Source organism: Neoarius graeffei, chromosome 16 (assembly GCF_027579695.1).
Source record: "Neoarius graeffei isolate fNeoGra1 chromosome 16, fNeoGra1.pri, whole genome shotgun sequence".
Classification (NCBI taxonomy): Eukaryota; Metazoa; Chordata; class Actinopteri; order Siluriformes; family Ariidae; genus Neoarius; species Neoarius graeffei.
Window position 1 is genome coordinate 4451029 of NC_083584.1, and position 19455 is coordinate 4470483.

The 19455-nt window shown below is 37.6% G+C and overlaps 1 protein-coding gene across 1 annotated transcript in view; it reads left to right on the top strand.

Moving 5' to 3' along the window:
* The window catches only part of LOC132901023 (uncharacterized), a 31126-nt gene extending 12251 nt beyond the window's left edge, over positions 1 to 18875 (top strand). The window contains exons 6-7 of the mRNA XM_060943435.1: positions 5221 to 5349; positions 18363 to 18875. Of these exons, the coding sequence (XP_060799418.1) occupies positions 5221 to 5349; positions 18363 to 18875 (642 nt within the window). The remainder of the gene's footprint in view (positions 1 to 5220; positions 5350 to 18362) is intronic.
* Positions 18876 to 19455: the final 580 nt, after the last annotated feature.

Consider the following 19455-nt stretch of genomic DNA (forward strand, 5'->3'; position numbering starts at 1 on the left):
TTCCAGCACCCCCTACAAAATTGCCTGAGGAGCTGGCGATTGAATTCAGCAGCGGCAATGCCACCTCTCTTCACCACTTTGCTCAGAATGGTGCGTAGGCGTTGCAGGTAGGCGGAAGGTTTTTCACCCGAGTTCTGATTTGTGCTCAAGAAGCGAGCAAAAAGCTCATCACCATCATCCACAGTGTCATATGCGGAATCAAGAAGGCTTAAGTAGTCATGTGGAGATGCTTTTGGACCAAGATTCTTAACGATATGGGCAGCAGGTGGGAGGAGGCTCTCTACTATCTTCCGCACAGTGTGTTTCTCAGACACAGTTGCATCAGTTAAGAAAAAGTCAACATTGCTGCGCCATGTATCATAGTCAGACTCAGAAGCAGGACAGGGGACTTTTCCGGAGAATGGTCTCAGTTTGATACGATCAGGGGTGAAGTCACTGTTCTTAATCACATGCTCAACTACTACTTTCTGAACAGCATCAGTAGTAAAATGCTCAGGAGCCAAGGTAAAGGCTTGTGCTTTGGGTCTGGCTATGGCGTCCGCCATGTCAGGGAGTGCTTGAGCTTGTGGGGCAACTGAGGCCTCAGCCGTGTTGGGAAGTTTCGGTGTTTGTGCTACAGTTGGGGAGCTTAATACACTAGTAATGGAATCAGAATCATTTGAGTGAGATAAGACAGTGTCTTTTTGTGTGTGGTTCACAGTTTTGTCACCTGTTGGTTCATCATGAGTGGGGTTGTCAGAGGCTTGTGATGATTGGCTAAGTGTGGCTATGTCAGCATCACCGGTAGGGTTACTTTTAGTAGACCTTTGAATTTTAGCTAGCTCATCTCGCAAGAGTTTCTCAAAGTCGGCACCACTCAATTTAGCTACGCCTTTTAGTTCAGCCAAGTAAGAGCTGGTTAAGCTAGAACTTTTGTCAGCGGCATACAGCTCAGAGAGGAGCTGAATGCTGTGGGTGACCTCAGGGTTACTGGTGTGTCGTTCACAAGGCAAAGTGTCCTGAATGAAAGTGATAGGTTCACCTGATGTGAATTCTACAATGGCAGTGTTTTTAAACTGAGGTTCGTCACTAGGCACTCTAATTATTCTATCAATGGAACCAAGCGTGGCTAGGTAGTCCATGACCTCATTATCCTCTACTCCCATTGTTAAACCACCTACAAGGAGTGCATTCGGCACTTTCACGTTCCATTCTCTGATTACATCCATATTTCAGGCTATTTCACCAAGGCAATGTTTCAAAATAACAGGTTGCAAATATTGACCACAATAAAAATGTCAACTGTTCGACTACCAACTGAAAAAATAGGGTAATACCTCTCCTGGCTGGCTCGCCACTAATTATGTAGCGCTTGTGTCGTGGACCTGTAGAAAAAGCACTAAATATCTCCTAGGCTCGGTAGAGAGGTAAGCTTCAAGATAGAACAACTGAAAATGGTAACCTGGAAACCGTTGTAAAAGGAGTTGAACAGTTGACAGTTTTATTGATCTACAATTATATATACACCGGCTGTGCACCTTTTGCACAGCTTTAACCTTTCAATGATGTGACTTAGTCCCGGTTCAACGCAATATCAATGAAAGGAAAATAAAACAAAAGGAAGAGCTCTTCAAATAAAAATAACAAAATTATAAAATAAGAAATGGTTCAGTCTTTTCCCAGTTCAGTCCAAATCAATTCAGTCCTTCTTTTCCACAAAAAATATGAAGATATCCAAAAACAGTATCCGAAATCTGATTTAGAAGTTCGAAGATCAAGTTGAGTCAAAGGCAATGTATTAAGATTCCTCTTATCTGGTATCTGTTAATGTGAAGATCATCTGGCTCCTGAAGCGGTCACACGGCTGGCCACACCGCACTGTCGACCATCTCCAGTCCATGGGCTCGGCTCGCCATCCTTGGATCGGATTCTAATCAATGTCCAAAAAAACCAGTCTACAGAACAGTAGACTAATAAGTATTCTTCTCTGAGATCTCAATTATTCAATTTCTATCATTCATTTATCATGTAACTTATATGAAAAGATACATTCCTCTTTTAAATGTAATGTGAATGATTTACCACATTAACCCATATTACAAAATACAGTAAGTATTTACATGACTTACTTCCCAGTTGTAAAGAAAATATTGCATGGCTTAAACAATAAAGTTTGTAACTCAGTCTTAACAAAACAGTATGAATTGTACTTTTTTATATATTGTCCATTTCTGTATTATCACATTTTAAACCTTTTAATTTGTAACCATTAGGCTATAACACTATTACAACATATTTACATCATTAGGAAAACATTTCCCTTTCTTTGCATTAAATATCACAAAGATATGGCTTCAAACAGTAGCATACACAAGGCAGCTACCCTGAAAATCGCCACCACTCGGTAGCTAGCTTCACCGAGTAGTTAACTGTGAGCTAATAACATCATGTTCCTTCTGGAACGTTCAGACAGCATGTCCAGGGTGGTGCGTGCCACTGTGGAGGCAGCACGGCACGCCAGGGCATCCGCCAACCAGTAAAGTCACAATGATGCAAAATGCACCAAAGTGGGTTAAACATTGAAGAAAAGTACCAGTTACCAAAGTTCCAATATAAACATTTACCACGAACACAATTCTCTGCAGTCACTTCGACTGGTTTTAAAGGAATAACTGTCGGGAACTTAACACTGGGTATAGCTAACACGGTTGAACTAGCAAGGGGCAACATGTTCACTCACCGAAGTTCTTCTCATAAAACACTAGGTGGAAAAACACTTGTTTTTCTGCTCCACCGGCAGGTTTGTGGTGTCGGGTACTTCTGATTTACTGCTTTGAGTCAAACTTGTTACTTTATGTGGGTTATTTGTCTTTTAAGTTATCACATTCACGGAGCTCATCAAACTCGTGTTCACAGGGAAACGTTGCGTTGAAAAGAGAGAGAGAACCGGAAGTGTGTGGTGGTTCACTACTCTCTGGACAGGGTAGTGCGCCCTCATGTGGCAATACTAGATAATTGCATTTTAGTAGCCCATTTTCCATAGGGGTTACACATATATGTCTATCCAAAATTCGGATGGTGAACTAGTGAAACAACAAAAGTACGTTCAGTGGTGCAGAATCTTGTGGTCAGATGGTGGTGACCAACTTATTGGCTCTTCAGGAGAGTGATGGAAGTGGGAAAGAAACTGTTCCTGTGCCTGGTAGTTTAGGTCCGCAGGGATCTGTAGCATCTACCAGAGGGTATGAGGTTGAAGAGTGTATGTGCAGGGTGTGTGGGGTCTTTGACGATGTTGTCTGCTCTCTTCCTGATCCTGGCAGAGTACAGGTCCTGTAAGGAGGGCAGGGGGCCCCAATTATCTTTTCAGCCATCCTGACTGTGCGCTGTTAGCCTGATGCATCACCCTTGACACTTTGTGGAAACCGTCTGAGCGCACAGCACTGGGATTCGCTCGGGCATAGCCTAGGTTTGTTCTGGATTTAAATTCTCGATGTTGGGAATCGTTGCCAACACAATGCATGGCTTTGTCCGTTCTCTAATCTACTGCTTTGTTTACTGCTGTGCTGAACAGCAAAAGACGCTTGAGTTTCGCTTATGTGTTACTTGGACTTCCGGGTCACGGTGTTCTAGGAATCCCTGACGTAGTCGCAAAGTGAAATGAAATTGAAATGGAGCACTAGGTGGCGCAGCCTGGCTAGTGCGCTGTATTCTGCATCTGTCCTTTTTAGTGGCTGACCCAACCCAGACGGTGATAGATGTGCCAAGGATGGATTCGACTGTAGCAGTGTAGAAGATGACTGACAGCTCTCTTGGTAGACCATATTTACTCAGTTGGCTCACAATGTACATCCTCTGCTGAGCTTTTTTGAGGATGGTGTTTCCCATGAACTTGATTGAGTTCACCATTGATACTGGGCTGTTTCATATTGTGAGGAGAGGCAGTACTTTGGGGTGCTTACTGAAGTCCACAACCATCTCCACAATCTGAAGTGTTAAGCTCCAGGTTATGTTGACTGTACCAGAGCACCAGTCTCTCAAACTCCCGCTGATATGCAGTTTCATCACCATCATCACCTGCTAGAGTTGCACTCTATGCCCATCTGCAACTCACATCACTTGAACATCTACTGAGAGATGTGATACTAACAGCAAGGACTATTGATACTAGGACAGGTCATTCACATCAAAACGTGTAGTACGGCCCAAAGCTCACTAGAGTGGCCACACCTCCAGTTGTCGCGGTAATCCTGGCAGCCATCTTTTGTATGTAGACAGTTGCTCTGCAGTCCATGTAAATCAATGGAGAAACGACCTGTCTCTTTCAAGAGTTGGCTTAATACTGTAAAAAAAAAATCCATTAAACAAGGACAGTATTTGAAATGCCTGACTAAATAACTGTTGTTGTTTTTTTAAGAAAAAAATATAATAAGTCATATGATTTAGGTAGATATTTAGCCAGGTATTTCAAATAGTTGTGTGTTTTATTGTGTCAAAGGATATTTCCACAGTTTTGAGTCAGTCAGTCACTTTTTGACAGAGGTGGGCCCTCTCTCCATTGATTTACTCTGACAGCCCAGCACAGGTCTACCTACAGAAGATGGCGGCGACACTGGCCACCTTCCGGTACTGTCAGGCAATGACATGTCCACTCGTGTTTTATACAACCTATTTGGTACGGCCATGGACACTATTTTTAAGGGAAAAGTGACCCAGACCGTAGATACATGTCTATGACCCAGACACATTGATCTCGCCACGAATTTGGTCACATGGTTCATGAAATGGACGAAAATTAAGTTTTTGGGTCTCCATAATCCAGATGTTCGGCCAGATTTGACCATATATGGTGACTTATTTCGGAAGCCATTTTTCAGAACAGCTACCTGAGGTGAGGTGTTTTATTATATCTATGACTACCTGTCACCATAATCCCCCTAAAATGGCATCCAATGCACCCCTATGGCCCAATGGAGGGGCCCATGGAACAGCATTCCGTACTACACGTTTGGCAATGCATTTCCTGGCCAGTAAGCCGTCTTAGGATCTATGGTCTTTGCTAAGGGTTCTCGAACACCTTGACATGTGACTCCTTGGTCAACTGGTGAAGGAAGGGTCTAGAGAAGTATATACAACCACTAGATTCCCTCATACCAACCAGAAAAGAAAATGCTCCTTGGAATAGAGTGAAGAAGTCCAGATGCCTACAACTAAACTTTTTTTTTTTGCCTTGTTGCTCAACAGAACACTGATCCAGAAGAACAACACACCAAAGGTGTGAGAATGGCAGTCCTGACTGTGGTCGAGGATGATGGCGGGGCTACAGCTTCACCTCACGTGGAGGACTTCGCAATAGTGCTTGAAGAATGTGTGGTAATCCACAATATTAAGAATTTGACTTCTGCGTTTTCCTTATTTTTTGGATTGTTATATGTAGCTAAATTTCCAGTACCCCAAGGAATTGAAGTACACGTGTGAAATAATTCAGAAAGTCTTTCTTGGTCTTGGGGATGACTGCTCTGCCAGAGCTCAATCATTCAAAAACAAACTGTTACGGTAGCTACTGGCTGAATTTGTAAAATTCATTGCCTGGTGTGCAATGGAGGACTTCGCAATAGTGCTTGAAGAATGTGTGGTAATCCACAACATTAAGAATTTGCCTTCTGCGTTTTCCTTATTTTTCGGATTGTTATGTGCTCAATTCCTTGGGGTACTGGAAATTAAATTACACTTGTGAAATAATTCAAAGTCTTTCTTGGTCTTGGGGATAACTGCTCTACCAGAGCTCAATCATTCAAAGACAAACTGTTACGGTAGCTACTGGCTGAATTTGTAAAATTCATTGCCTGGTGTGTAGTTAATTGCCTGGTTCACTGTGGATTGTATGTTTGAAGTTTTATGTTTTATACACTATATATTTTTTCCTGTGCAGCCTGTTGCTGTGAACGTGTTTTTTCATATGGCAATTTGTGATGCTGAGATGAAATGGGACACCTCGGTCATATGACAGTGGCTGTTTTTGTATGGGTAACCAAAGATGTACCCTTTTAAAGGGACGGTGCACTTTTTTTACACTTAAAGCCCTTTTTTCAGTCATCGCGTCAAGTACAACGAGCAAATGTGATTTCTGTTCAAATGCACCTGTTTGAAGATTTTGTGCTACTTGGTAGCAGCCGGACCATATGGACAATCACTCCAAAAACGGATTAAACTTTCGTTTACAAAGTTGTGAAACTCACCGAGTGGTCAGGGGTGTTCGCTGTTAAGACTCTGGATGATAGAAATGGATGTCTAGTGAACTCTGGTAAGTGTAGCAGAAGATATTGCCGCAGCAAAAGACTACAAAGGCATTCTTGAACAATTCTGACAGTGGTGGGAGTAAACTCAAGACCCTTCAGCAGAAAGAGAAGAGTCGCTTCCATGAAAACAAACCGACAATGAGGAAGAATGGAAGTACTGTTCCACGGGTGCCATTCTTTACAAGTTCTGGCTGTACTGTAGCTTGTTTTGCTCAAGAGTCTTTGGTTTTCCTGCAAGTTGTTGTTCTTATGGTTGCTGCACAAGAACTTGGATTAAACCTTTTGGAAAGCTGCTATTTCGCCGCAATTTTTTTGTAAGAGTATCAGTGAGCACCCCTGGCCACTCGGTGAGTTTCACGTCTTTGTAAATGGAAGTTTAATCAGTTTTTGGAGTGATTGTCAATATGGTCTGGCTGCTACCAAGTAGCACAAAGTCTTCAAACAGGTGTATTTGAACAAAAATCACATTTGCTTGTTGTACTTGATGACGAGATGACTGAAAACGGGGCTTTAAGTGTAAAAAAGCGCACTGTTCCTTTAAATTTACAGGGTTTATTTTTTTGTTTGTGCTTTGCATTATTTTTGCCTAGTTAACTGTTTTCAAATGGCAATCTTTGATGTTGAAACAGGGGTCACGTCTGTCATGTGACCGTGGCTATTTGTGTATCAGTAACCAGAGACGTACCCATTTGTCTTTTGTAATCTTTTTGCCTCACTGTGCATTACTTGAAGGTGCCGAAGCTCAGCTCTTCAAATAAAGTTCTCTCTGACTAAAAAAATGTACCGTCATTTGTAAGTACACCAGTTGAGAAAATAGGAATTCACAAATTAAGTGATTGCATGTGATCAATGAAATCCTTAATGATCGATTAATCGGTTAATCATGCCCATCCCTAGTCTAAATTGCTTCAGCAAGTAACAAAACCTGCAAAAGAAGTCAAACATTTAACGATTTTAGTGTTACAGGAAAACACATTTTTTTAGTGTTACAGTAAGTTCAATTATTGAGTTCAGGCAACATTAGCATCTTTGTAGTTACTGGGTTTTATGTGTTTGGTCCACTTATGTTTGAACTCAATCTGAGTTACAGACAAAAAGTTCTGTTTACTCAAAAATCTGTATGCATAATGTTGAATCATTTTTTTAAGTTGAAGTATGAAACTCAATAATCTGAGTTTCAGAAAGTGTTCCATTAACTTCAAGTATTGAGTACAGGGAACATAACAGTCTCTGTTGTAGTTACTGAGTTTAGTGTGTTTGGTCCACTTAAGTTTGAACTCAATAATCTGAGTTGCTGACGAAAAGTTCTGTTTACTCAAAAATCTGTACGCATAATGTTGAATAATTTTTTTAAGTTAAAGTCACTTAAGTTTTTTTACAGTGTATATACAGAACATAAAATACAGGACATAGAACATGATATTGATCCGGATAACAATTTACTAAATGATATAGAAAACAGCTGCAGTTATTACACAGATGAGAAATACAACGCAACTTTCCAATCAAAGCATAACATATCAATCATCCACTTCAATAGCAGCACTGACAGAGATGTGGACTTTGATTGTTCATCTCCATGTACACACGTAGCCGGGTATTTTTAAAACCGAACATTTCCCCCCCCTCCGTTTATAAAAATGTTTTATCCACACCACCTCGTCTTCGAAAAAAATCCCTTCCACACATAACCGAACATCTGCGTTTTCAATCGCATTCATAAGCATTCCAAACCTGTAGATGGTTATTTCCCCAAATCCTACCCCCTAATCACATCGCCTGTGCTCTTGGAGCAGTAGTTGGGCTTCTAAAATTAAACATGTAAATAGCACCTGCACAATAATTAACGCTTTCAAGGCACTACTCCGATCCATTACTCTTTAGCTAGCCGCACACTACGCCGATTTTCAGCGTACCGAGCCAACTGAAGTCGCGAGTCAGGCGTAAAGACTAATTTTCGATGGTACCGACTCATCTCACAGCCGATTCGAAAAACTAATCGGGAGCCAGACTGATCGGCGAGAGTCGCGAGCAATAGCCAATCATATCTTTCGCATATAACACGTGACATCATTAAACACAATTTCTAGCGCGAGAAATACGTGTTGGTAGCACCTAATGCAGGTATATACTGTAATTCCATAGACTGAAGCTTTATCCATAGACACAGTGGGCTGGAAAGCCACTCTGCTCAAGTTGTGTGGCTGAATTCCAAATCGCTTTAACTCCCCTATATAAGTGCACTATTTAAGGTTGGGAATAATAGCTCATGCAGCCTAGATAGTGCGCTACATATTCCATGTTGTGTCATTTGTAATTCAGCCTGTAGCATCTTCAAGTGTTGGATTTAACAGTAACGATATCCAATAGCCAATCACAAAGCTATTAAGTTGTCACGTGTCGCTTCAATCGCGACTGCACTCGTCAACAGTCGGGGGATATGTGCGTGCCCTGTCGGGAGTCGGCTCTGAAATGGGTCGGTTCGGTACCGCGTGGATCGCCGTAGTGTGCGGCTAGCTTAAGTCCATGCTTAATCTGGCTTCTGCAGTAAACAAAGGTCGCACGTTTGACGTCAGGGCAGATTTGTTGTCATTTTTTTGGCGCAGATTGTGACGTTCTAAAACGCAAAACTCCGGTTATCTCTGTCTACATGAAAAGGCATACACGGAGTTTTCAAAAATCTTCACTTTGCCCGGAGTTTTTTTAAATATTCGTTTTTGATGTGTTTTCATGTGGATGACAGGCCAAAACGTAGAAAAATATCTTCGATTTAGCAGATACCCGGCTACGTGTGGACGGGGTCTGAGATGGAGGGTTATGATCTAAATCATATAAGCAGAGTGAAAAAGAGAGGAGGAGGTGTGGCAATATATGTGGACAAAGGATTGAAGTATAAGGTGGTGGAGAGTATGACAGCAACTATTGATAATCTGGTGGAATGTCTCACAGTGGAAATTTGTATGGAAAAAGTAAAAAATATAATTGTGAGCTGTTTGTACAGAACTCCAGCATCAAGTATCGATATATTTGAAAACTGGATGGAAAACATGTTTTCTAACTCAGTGCAGAAGACTGTGTTTATCTGTGGGGATTATAATATTGATCTGTTAAATCCAAAAAAGCATAAAATGACAGAAGATTTCATAAATACAATGTACAGTATGGGTTTATACCCAAAAATCACCAAACCTAGTAGAATTACTTCTCATTGTGTCACATTAATAGATAATATATTTACAAACAGTATGGAAAATAATACAGAAAGTGGGCTTTTATATAATGACATCAGTGACCATTTGCCTGTATTTATTGTCTATCACTGTAATTACTGGAAACCTAAGGATATGAATCAGCTGAAATACAAACGAATAAGAACCGAAGAAAACATAAGGATACTTAAGAGTGAATTACGTAAACAGAACTGGAGAGTCGTATATGAGGAAGAAGATATTGACAAAGCATAGAGTGGATTCCTAAATATCTTTAAAACACTATATGATAAAACCTGTCCTGTAAGGAAATACAATGATGGACAAAAACAAGCAAATGGTCCATGGATCACCAAAGGATTAAAAAATGCCTTTAAAAAAAAGAACACGCTGTATAGACAATTCATAAAAAAAAAGAACTTTGGAGGCAGAAATTAAATATAAAAAATACAAGAATAAATTAACCAGCATTATGAGGACATGTAAGAAGGAATATTATAATAAATTATTAGATAGTAATAAAAATAATATGAAGGGGCTATGGAATGTACTGAATAGTATTATTAGGAATAGAGCTAAAAACAAAAACACAAGCTACCCTGATCATTATATTGAGAATGACAGATCAATAAATAATATGGAGGAAGTGGTAAATGGTTTTAATAGATTCTTTGTAAATGTGGGACCAGATTTGGCAGAAAAGATTCAGGATACAGACACACCTGGAGGGGTGGAGGCTGCTCGATGGGAGAGAAATCCTAAATCTATATTCCTTGGTGCAGTTGGCATAAAAGAGGTCATAGACATTGTAAGGAGAAGTGAAAGTAAAACCTCCACTGACTGGAATGATATTGATATGAGTTTAATAAAAAAAGTTATTGAAGAAATTGCAGAACCATTTACTCACATATGTAATATGTCTTTTCAATCTGGTAAATTTCCAAACAACATGAAAATAGCTAAAGTTATACCTTTATATAAATGTGGAGATAGACACCATTACACAAATTACAGGCCAGTTTCTTTACTCTCTCAGTTCTCCAAGATCCTCGAAAAACTGTTCACAGCAAAACTAGACAACTTCATTGAAAAATATAAACTTTTAGCTCACAGTCAATACGGATTCCGGAAAGACAGATCAACAACCCTGGCATTAATGGAACTTATCGAGAAAATCACAAATGGTATAGACAATAAAAAACATGTTATGGGAATTTTCATAGATCTAAAGAAAGCATTTGATACAATAAATCACGACATTCTATTCAAAAAATTAGAGAGGTATGGTATCAGAGGGGTTGGTTTGGACAGGGTGAGGAGCTACTTAAGTAACAGGCAACAATTTGTAAAAATTGGAGATCACACATCTGAGTATTTGCCCATAACATGTGGAGTACCGCAAGGGTCTGTCTTGGGTCCTAAACTGTTTATATTGTACATTAATGATTTATGTAATGTATCAAGTATAATGAAATGCATATTATTTGCTGATGATACAAACATCTTTTGCGCCGGGGACAATGCACAGCAGCTGATGGAAACAATCACAACCGAAATGAATAAATTAAAAAGGTGGTTTAACGTAAACAAATTGTCATTGAATTTGAGTAAAACAAAGATTATGCTATTTGGAAAATATAAGTCGAACCCTCAAGTTGAATTGAAAATAGACAACATAACCATAGAAAGAGTGTATGAAATAAAATTTCTTGGTGTGATTGTTGATCATAAAGTCTGCTGGAAACCGCATATTAATCATGTTACAGCAAAAATAGCAAAGATTACTGCAATTTTGGGGAAATCAAGACACATTCTGGACTATAAATCACTACATACTCTGTATAATGCACTCATACTTCCATATCTGAGCTACTGTGTGGAGATATGGGGTAATACCTACAAATCTAACCTGCAGCCGTTATGCACATTACAAAAAAGAGCAATAAGAATTGTCAATAATACGGGATATCTTGAGCATACAAACGCATTATTCGTAAAAGCACACACTCTGAAATTCACTGATCTGGTTAAACACAAGACTGCACAAATTATGTATAAAGCAAGACATAACCTTCTGGGTGAGGTACAAAATACGTTTATGGAAAGGCAGGGTGGGTATAACCTGAGAGGGGAAATGAATTTTAAGAGAGTAAATGTTAGAACAACTCTGAAAAGTATGTGCATAACAGTCTGTGGGGTGAAATTGTGGAATGGTCTGGAAAATGAACTCAAAAATAGCACCAACATAAAACTGTTTAAAAAATTATATAAAAACATGTTAATAAAAATATATGAGAATGAGGACAGGCAGACTATATAGGTGATGATGAAATTGAGAGTAAGTCTGTGACTGGTCTTCTTGTATTTAGTCTATAGTTATAGGTATGTGTATATGTATGTACTGTATATATGTATTGTATGTGTGTCTATATGCATAACATAAGTATCTGTATATATGATTTGATTTGGTCGATATTATACCATGTCGGTATGTTTCGGTATGTTGGTATGTTTTCTTTTTTGTTTATTGCTTTTGTTTTCTTTTGTATATATACTTTATTATGGTGGAAAGTGACATTTGATTAGCGGTGGTATAGAGGATTAGGATTGGATAAGTTATTACTTCTTCCTAATCCTTTCTGAACATTGTTATGTTATTGCCTTGTGGCTACGCTATTCTGTTTGTTTGTTTATGATGATGTTTTGATTATTGTATTTTTTTAATTTAAATTTTTATATCTTCTTTATTGTTCAGAATCAATCAATCAATCAATCAATCAATCAATCAATCAATCAATAATAACATTTAGCATAAAACTGCTAACACAGTGACAGTGTAAATGACACAGAACTACCTACAATGTTAACATTTACCTCAGATATGTTGAAAAATTATTAAGAAAATACCGACAGTACACTGTAATAACATTTAGCATAAAACTGCTAACACAGTGACAGTGGAAATGACACAGAATTACCTACAATGTTAACATTTACCTCAGATATGTTGAAAAATTAATAAGAAAATACCTAAATTACACTGTAATAACATTTAGCATAAAACTGCTAACACAGTGACAGTGGAAATGACAGAGTCATCCCAAACGTCAACATTTACTTCAGATGTGTTGACAAATTATGATGAAAATACTTAAATTACACTGTAATTCCACTTAACTTCAAACTGCTAACACAGTGACAGTGGAAATGACACAGAATTACCTACAATGTTAACATTTACCTCAGATATGTTGAAAAATTAATAAGAAAATACCTACATTACACTGTAATAATATTTAGCATCAAACTGCTAACACGGTGACAGTGGAAATGACATAGTGTCATCCAGAATGTCAACATTTACCTCAGATACGTTGAAAAATTATTACGAAAATACTTAAATTACACTGTAATTACACTTACCATCAAACTGCTAACACAGTGACAGTGGAAATGACACAGAACTACCTACAATGTTAACATTTACCTCAGATATGTTGAAAAATTAATAAGAAAATACCTACATTACACTGTAATAACATTTAGCATCAAACTGCTAACACACTGACAGTGGAAATGACAGTCGTCCAGAACGTCAACATTTACCTCAGATGTGTTGAAAAATTTTTACGAAAATACTAAAATTACACTGTAATTACACTTAACATCAAACTGCTAACACAGTGACAGTGGAAATTACACAGAATTACATATAATGTTAACATTTACCTCAGATATGTTGAAAAATTAATAAGAAAATACCTAAATTACACTGTAATAACATTTAGCATAAAACTGCTAACACAGTGACAGTGGATATGACACAGAACTACCTACAATGTTAACATTTACCTCAGATATGTTGAAAAATTAATAAGAAAATACCGACAGTACACTGTAATAACATTTAGCATAAAACTGCTAACACAGTGACAGTGGAAATGACACAGAATTACCTACAATGTTAACATTTACCTCAGATATGTTGAAAAATTAATAAGAAAATACCTACATTACACTGTAATAATATTTAGCATCAAACTGCTAACACAGTGACAGTGGAAATGACAGAGTCATCCAGAACATCAACATTTACCTCAGGTATGTTGAAAAATTATTACGAAAATACTTAAATTACACTGTAATTAACTTAACATCAAACTGCTAACACAGTGACAGTTGAAATGACACAGAATTACATACAATGCTAACATTTACCTCAGATATGTTGAAAAATTAATAAGAAAATACCGACAGTACACTGTAATAACATTTAGCATAAAACTGCTAACACAGTGACAGTGGAAATGACACAGAATTACCTACAATGTTAACATTTACCTCAGATATGTTGAAAAATTAATAAGAAAATACCTACATTACACTGTAATAACATTTAGCATCAGACTGCTCACACAGTGACAGTGGAAATGACATAGAGTCATCCAGAACGTCAACATTTACCTCAGATGTGTTGAAAAATTCTTACAAAAATACTTAAATTACACTGTAATTACACTTAACATCAAACTGCTAACACAGTGACAGTGGAAATGACACAGAATTACATATAATGTTAACATTTACCTCAGATATGTTGAAAAATTAATAAGAAAATACGTAATTTACACTGTAATAACATTTAGCATAAAACTGCTAACACAGTGACAGTGGAAATGACACAGAACTACCTACAATGTTAACATTTACCTCAGATATGTTGAAAAATTAATAAGAAAATACCTACATTCCAATGTAATAATATTTAGCATCAAACTGCTAACGCAGTGACAGTGGAAAGGACGTAGAGTCATCCAGAACATCATCATTTACCTCAGATATGTTGAAAAATTATTACGAAAATACTTAAATTACACTGTAATTACACATAACATCAAACTGCTAACACAGTGACAGTGGAAATGACACAGAACTACCTACAATGTTAACATTTACCTCAGATATGTTGAAAAATTAATTAGAAAATACCTACATTACACTGTAATAACATTTAGCATAAAACTGCTAACAGAGTGACAGTGGAAATGACACAGAATTACTTACAATGTTAACATTTACCTCAGATATGTTGAAAAATTAATAAGAAAATACCTACATTACACTGTAATAACATTTAGCATCAAACTGCTTACACAGTGACAGTGGAAATGACATAGAGTCATCCAGAACATCAACATTTATCTCAGATGTGTTACGTGTTACGCCTCCTGTGTTTGTATGTGTGCATGTTTCTCCTTTCTTGTGTGTGTCTCTCTCTCTCCTCAGGTGTAGCAGCTTGTGTTGGCTCCTCCTCCTTTCACCTGTTTCCACTTGAGGAAGGCCTATATAAACCTGTGCTTCCACCTGTTAGAGAGGAGAGAGGGTTTTGGGGTTTTTGCATGCTCGCTTTGCCATTTCGCGTCCGTCTGCTCGGTTGGAGGGTTGGCTCCTGGGGCTGCCACCCTCCTTGTTGGACTTTGCATTCCGTTTTTTCCATCACCTTTTGTTAAGCATTCTTGTAAATAAATTTCACCTTTTTTACTTTATGTCGTCTTGCGTTTTGGGTTTATGTCACCACCCCCCCCCCCCCTTTTTTTTTTGATTGTTCATGCCTTCCTAGAGCATGTAACAATGTTGAAAAATTCTTACGAAAATACTTAAATTACACTGTAATTACACTTAACATCAAACTGCTAACACAGTGACAGTGGAAATTACACAGAATTACATATAATGTTAACATTTACCTCAGATATGTTGAAAAATTAATAAGAAAATACCTAAATTACACTGTAATAACATTTAGCATAAAACTGCTAACACAGTGACAGTGGATATGACACAGAACTACCTACAATGTTAACATTTACCTCAGATATGTTGAAAAATTAATAAGAAAATACCGACAGTACACTGTAATAACATTTAGCATAAAACTGCTAACACAGTGACAGTGGAAATGACACAGAATTACCTACAATGTTAACATTTACCTCAGATATGTTGAAAAATTAATAAGAAAATACCTACATTACACTGTAATAATATTTAGCATCAAACTGCTAACACAGTGACAGTGGAAATGACAGAGTCATCCAGAACATCAACATTTACCTCAGGTATGTTGAAAAATTATTACGAAAATACTTAAATTACACTGTAATTAACTTAACATCAAACTGCTAACACAGTGACAGTTGAAATGACACAGAATTACATACAATGCTAACATTTACCTCAGATATGTTGAAAAATTAATAAGAAAATACCGACAGTACACTGTAATAACATTTAGCATAAAACTGCTAACACAGTGACAGTGGAAATGACACAGAATTACCTACAATGTTAACATTTACCTCAGATATGTTGAAAAATTAATAAGAAAATACCTAAATTACACTGTAATAACATTTAGCATAAAACTGCTAACACAGTGACAGTGGAAATGACATAGAGTCATCCCAAACGTCAACATTTACTTCAGATGTGTTGACAAATTATTATGAAAATACTTAAATTACACTGTAATTCCACTTAACTTCAAACTGCTAACACAGTGACAGTGGAAATGACACAGAATTACCTACAATGTTAACATTTACCTCAGATATGTTGAAAAATTAATAAGAAAATACCTACATTACACTGTAATAATATTTAGCATCAAACTGCTAACACAGTGACAGTGGAAATGACATAGAGTCATCCAGAACGTCAACATTTACCTCAGATATGTTGAAAAATTATTACGAAAATACTTAAATTACACTGTAATTAACTTAACATCAAACTGCTAACACAGTGACAGTGGAAATGACACAGAATTACTTACAATGTTAACATTTACCTCAGATATGTTGAAAAATTAATAAGAAAATACCTACATTACACTGTAATAACATTTAGCATCAGACTGCTCACACAGTGACAGTGGAAATGACATAGAGTCATCCAGAACGTCAACATTTACCTCAGATGTGTTGAAAAATTCTTACAAAAATACTTAAATTACACTGTAATTACACTTAACATCAAACTGCTAACACAGTGACAGTGGAAATGACACAGAATTACATTTAATGTTAACATTTACCTCAGATATGTTGAAAAATTAATAAGAAAATACGTAATTTACACTGTAATAACATTTAGCATAAAACTGCTAACACAGTGACAGTGGAAATGACACAGAACTACCTACAATGTTAACATTTACCTCAGATATGTTGAAAAATTAATAAGAAAATACCTACATTCCAATGTAATAATATTTAGCATCAAACTGCTAACGCAGTGACAGTGGAAAGGACGTAGAGTCATCCAGAACATCATCATTTACCTCAGATATGTTGAAAAATTATTACGAAAATACTTAAATTACACTGTAATTACACATAACATCAAACTGCTAACACAGTGACAGTGGAAATGACACAGAACTACCTACAATGTTAACATTTACCTCAGATATGTTGAAAAATTAATTAGAAAATACCTACATTACACTGTAATAACATTTAGCATAAAACTGCTAACAGAGTGACAGTGGAAATGACACAGAATTACTTACAATGTTAACATTTACCTCAGATATGTTGAAAAATTAATAAGAATATACCTACATTACACTGTAATAACATTTAGCATCAAACTGCTAACACAGTGACGATGGAAATGACATAGAGTCATCCAGAACGTCAACATTTATCTCAGATGTGTTACGTGTTACGCCTCCTGTGTTTGTATGTGTGCATGTTTCTCCTTTCTTGTGTGTGTCTCTCTCTCTCCTCAGGTGTAGCAGCTTGTGTTGGCTCCTCCTCCTTTCACCTGTTTCCACTTGAGGAAGGCCTATATAAACCTGTGCTTCCACCTGTTAGAGAGGAGAGAGGGTTTTGGGGTTTTTGCATGCTCGCTTTGCCATTTCGCGTCCGTCTGCTTGGTTGGAGGGTTGGCTCCTGGGGCTGCCACCCTCCTTGTTGGACTTTGCATTCCGTTTTTTCCATCACCTTTTGTTAAGCATTCTTGTAAATAAATTTCACCTTTTTTACTTTATGTCGTCTTGCGTTTTGGGTTTATGTCACCACCACCCCTTTTTTTTTTTTTTGATTGTTCATGCCTTCCTAGAGCATGTAACAATTGGGGGCTCGTCCTAAACCCAATTTATCAATTGGAGATTCATTTTATACACCCAATTTATCAATTGGGCGTTTGTCCGTTTTTTTTTTTTTTTTTGTGTGTGTGGAGGAACCAACTGCTCGTATTTCGGGAACTCTGGTAAGGTAGTGTGCTCCAGCTGGGTTTTGAAATCCTTCCATCAGAGTACTATTTTTATTTTCTTTGTTTTCTGTTTTGGAGGTTATTCCGGGGGGAGGTACGCTGCAAGGAGTTGGATCAAGTTGATTCAGCTTCTATGCGTTAAGCGTTTAAAGTCGCCTTTAATTGGTACGCCTCTGAAGACTAGATGAGGTTAGTTAGTATTTTCTTGGGGAGGCAAGTAGGACTAGAGTTTCCGCAGTCGTGTCTTGGCTGTTTAAGGGTGGTTGGGTAAATTCGCACTAGTGGTTTTGATTTCGTTTCATTTGTTTCATTTCGTGTATTTGTTTTTTCAGCTGGTGGTGACGGCCCTGTTAGTATTGTTATTTTTGTAGATTTAATTTCGGAATACTGCAAAGAGTTTGTTGTGCCGTAATTTCGTGGTTCTTTGTTCTGATTTGAAACCATGTCTTCATTAGAAGAATTTCCTGACAATCCTTCAAGGGATGTTTTATTAAAATGTATGAAAGATCAGCTGTTGGAAATTGCGGACCATTATTCCGTGCACGTCAGTAGTGACGACAAAAGATTAAAAGACGCGTTATTTTCGGCTGTGGAAAAGGCATTAATCGAGCAAGGAGTTTTTATTAAAGGTTCTAGTGCCCCTCCCTCTCCATCACGAACATTTGGTACACCTGGTTCTCAGTTGCGTGGGGGAAGTTTAGAAAAGTTTTGTGTCGACTGTGAGGCGCGCGCTCTTAAAAAACTCGAGCTTGATAATAAAGTCCAACTCAGACGACTGGAAGTCGATCGTGAGTTGGACCTTAAAAAGTTGGAACAGGAGGCTGTGGAGAAAGAAAGACAAAGAGAGTTTCAACGCCAGAGAGAACAAGCGGAGCGTGAGTTCCTATTGGAAAAGCTTCGATTAGAGTTGGCTGCAAGGCAGCCCAGCGCTCCGCTAGTTCCTCCTCCTGCCTCTCCGCCACACTCTGTTCAGTCGTCTCCTGTACAGCCTGTGCAGGTGACTCTACCTGCTGGTAGTTCTCAAGCTGCCGTTGTTTCACCCACTACTCTTCGACGTGACTTTACATGCTTTCGATGTAACCAGAAATATTCGAATGGTACCAATTTTTAGTGAAGCCGAAGTTGAAAAATATTTTGCACACTTTGAACGCGTTGCAACAACATTACAATGGCCTTCTGCTGTGTGGACACTGTTGCTGCAATGCGTGTTGACTGGAAAGGCTAAAGACGTTTATTCTGCTCTAACTGTTGATCAGAGTTCTGATTACGAAAATACTTACATTACACTGTAATTACAATTAACATCAAACTGCTAACACAGTGACAGTGGAAATGACAGTCGTCCAGAACGTCAACATTTACCTCAGATGTGTTGAAAAATTATTAAGAAAATACTTAAATTACACTGTAATTATACTTAACATAAAACTGCTAACACAGTGACAGTGCAAATGACACAGAATTACATATAATGTTAACATTTACATCAGATATGTTGAAAAATTAATGAGAAAATACCTAATTTACACTGTAATAACTTTTAGCATAAAAGTGCTAACACAGTGACAGTGGAAATGACACAGAACTACCTACAATGTTAACATTTACCTCATAGATGTTGAAAAATTAATAAGAAAATACCTACATTATAATGTAATAACATTTAACATCAAAATGCTAACACAGTGACA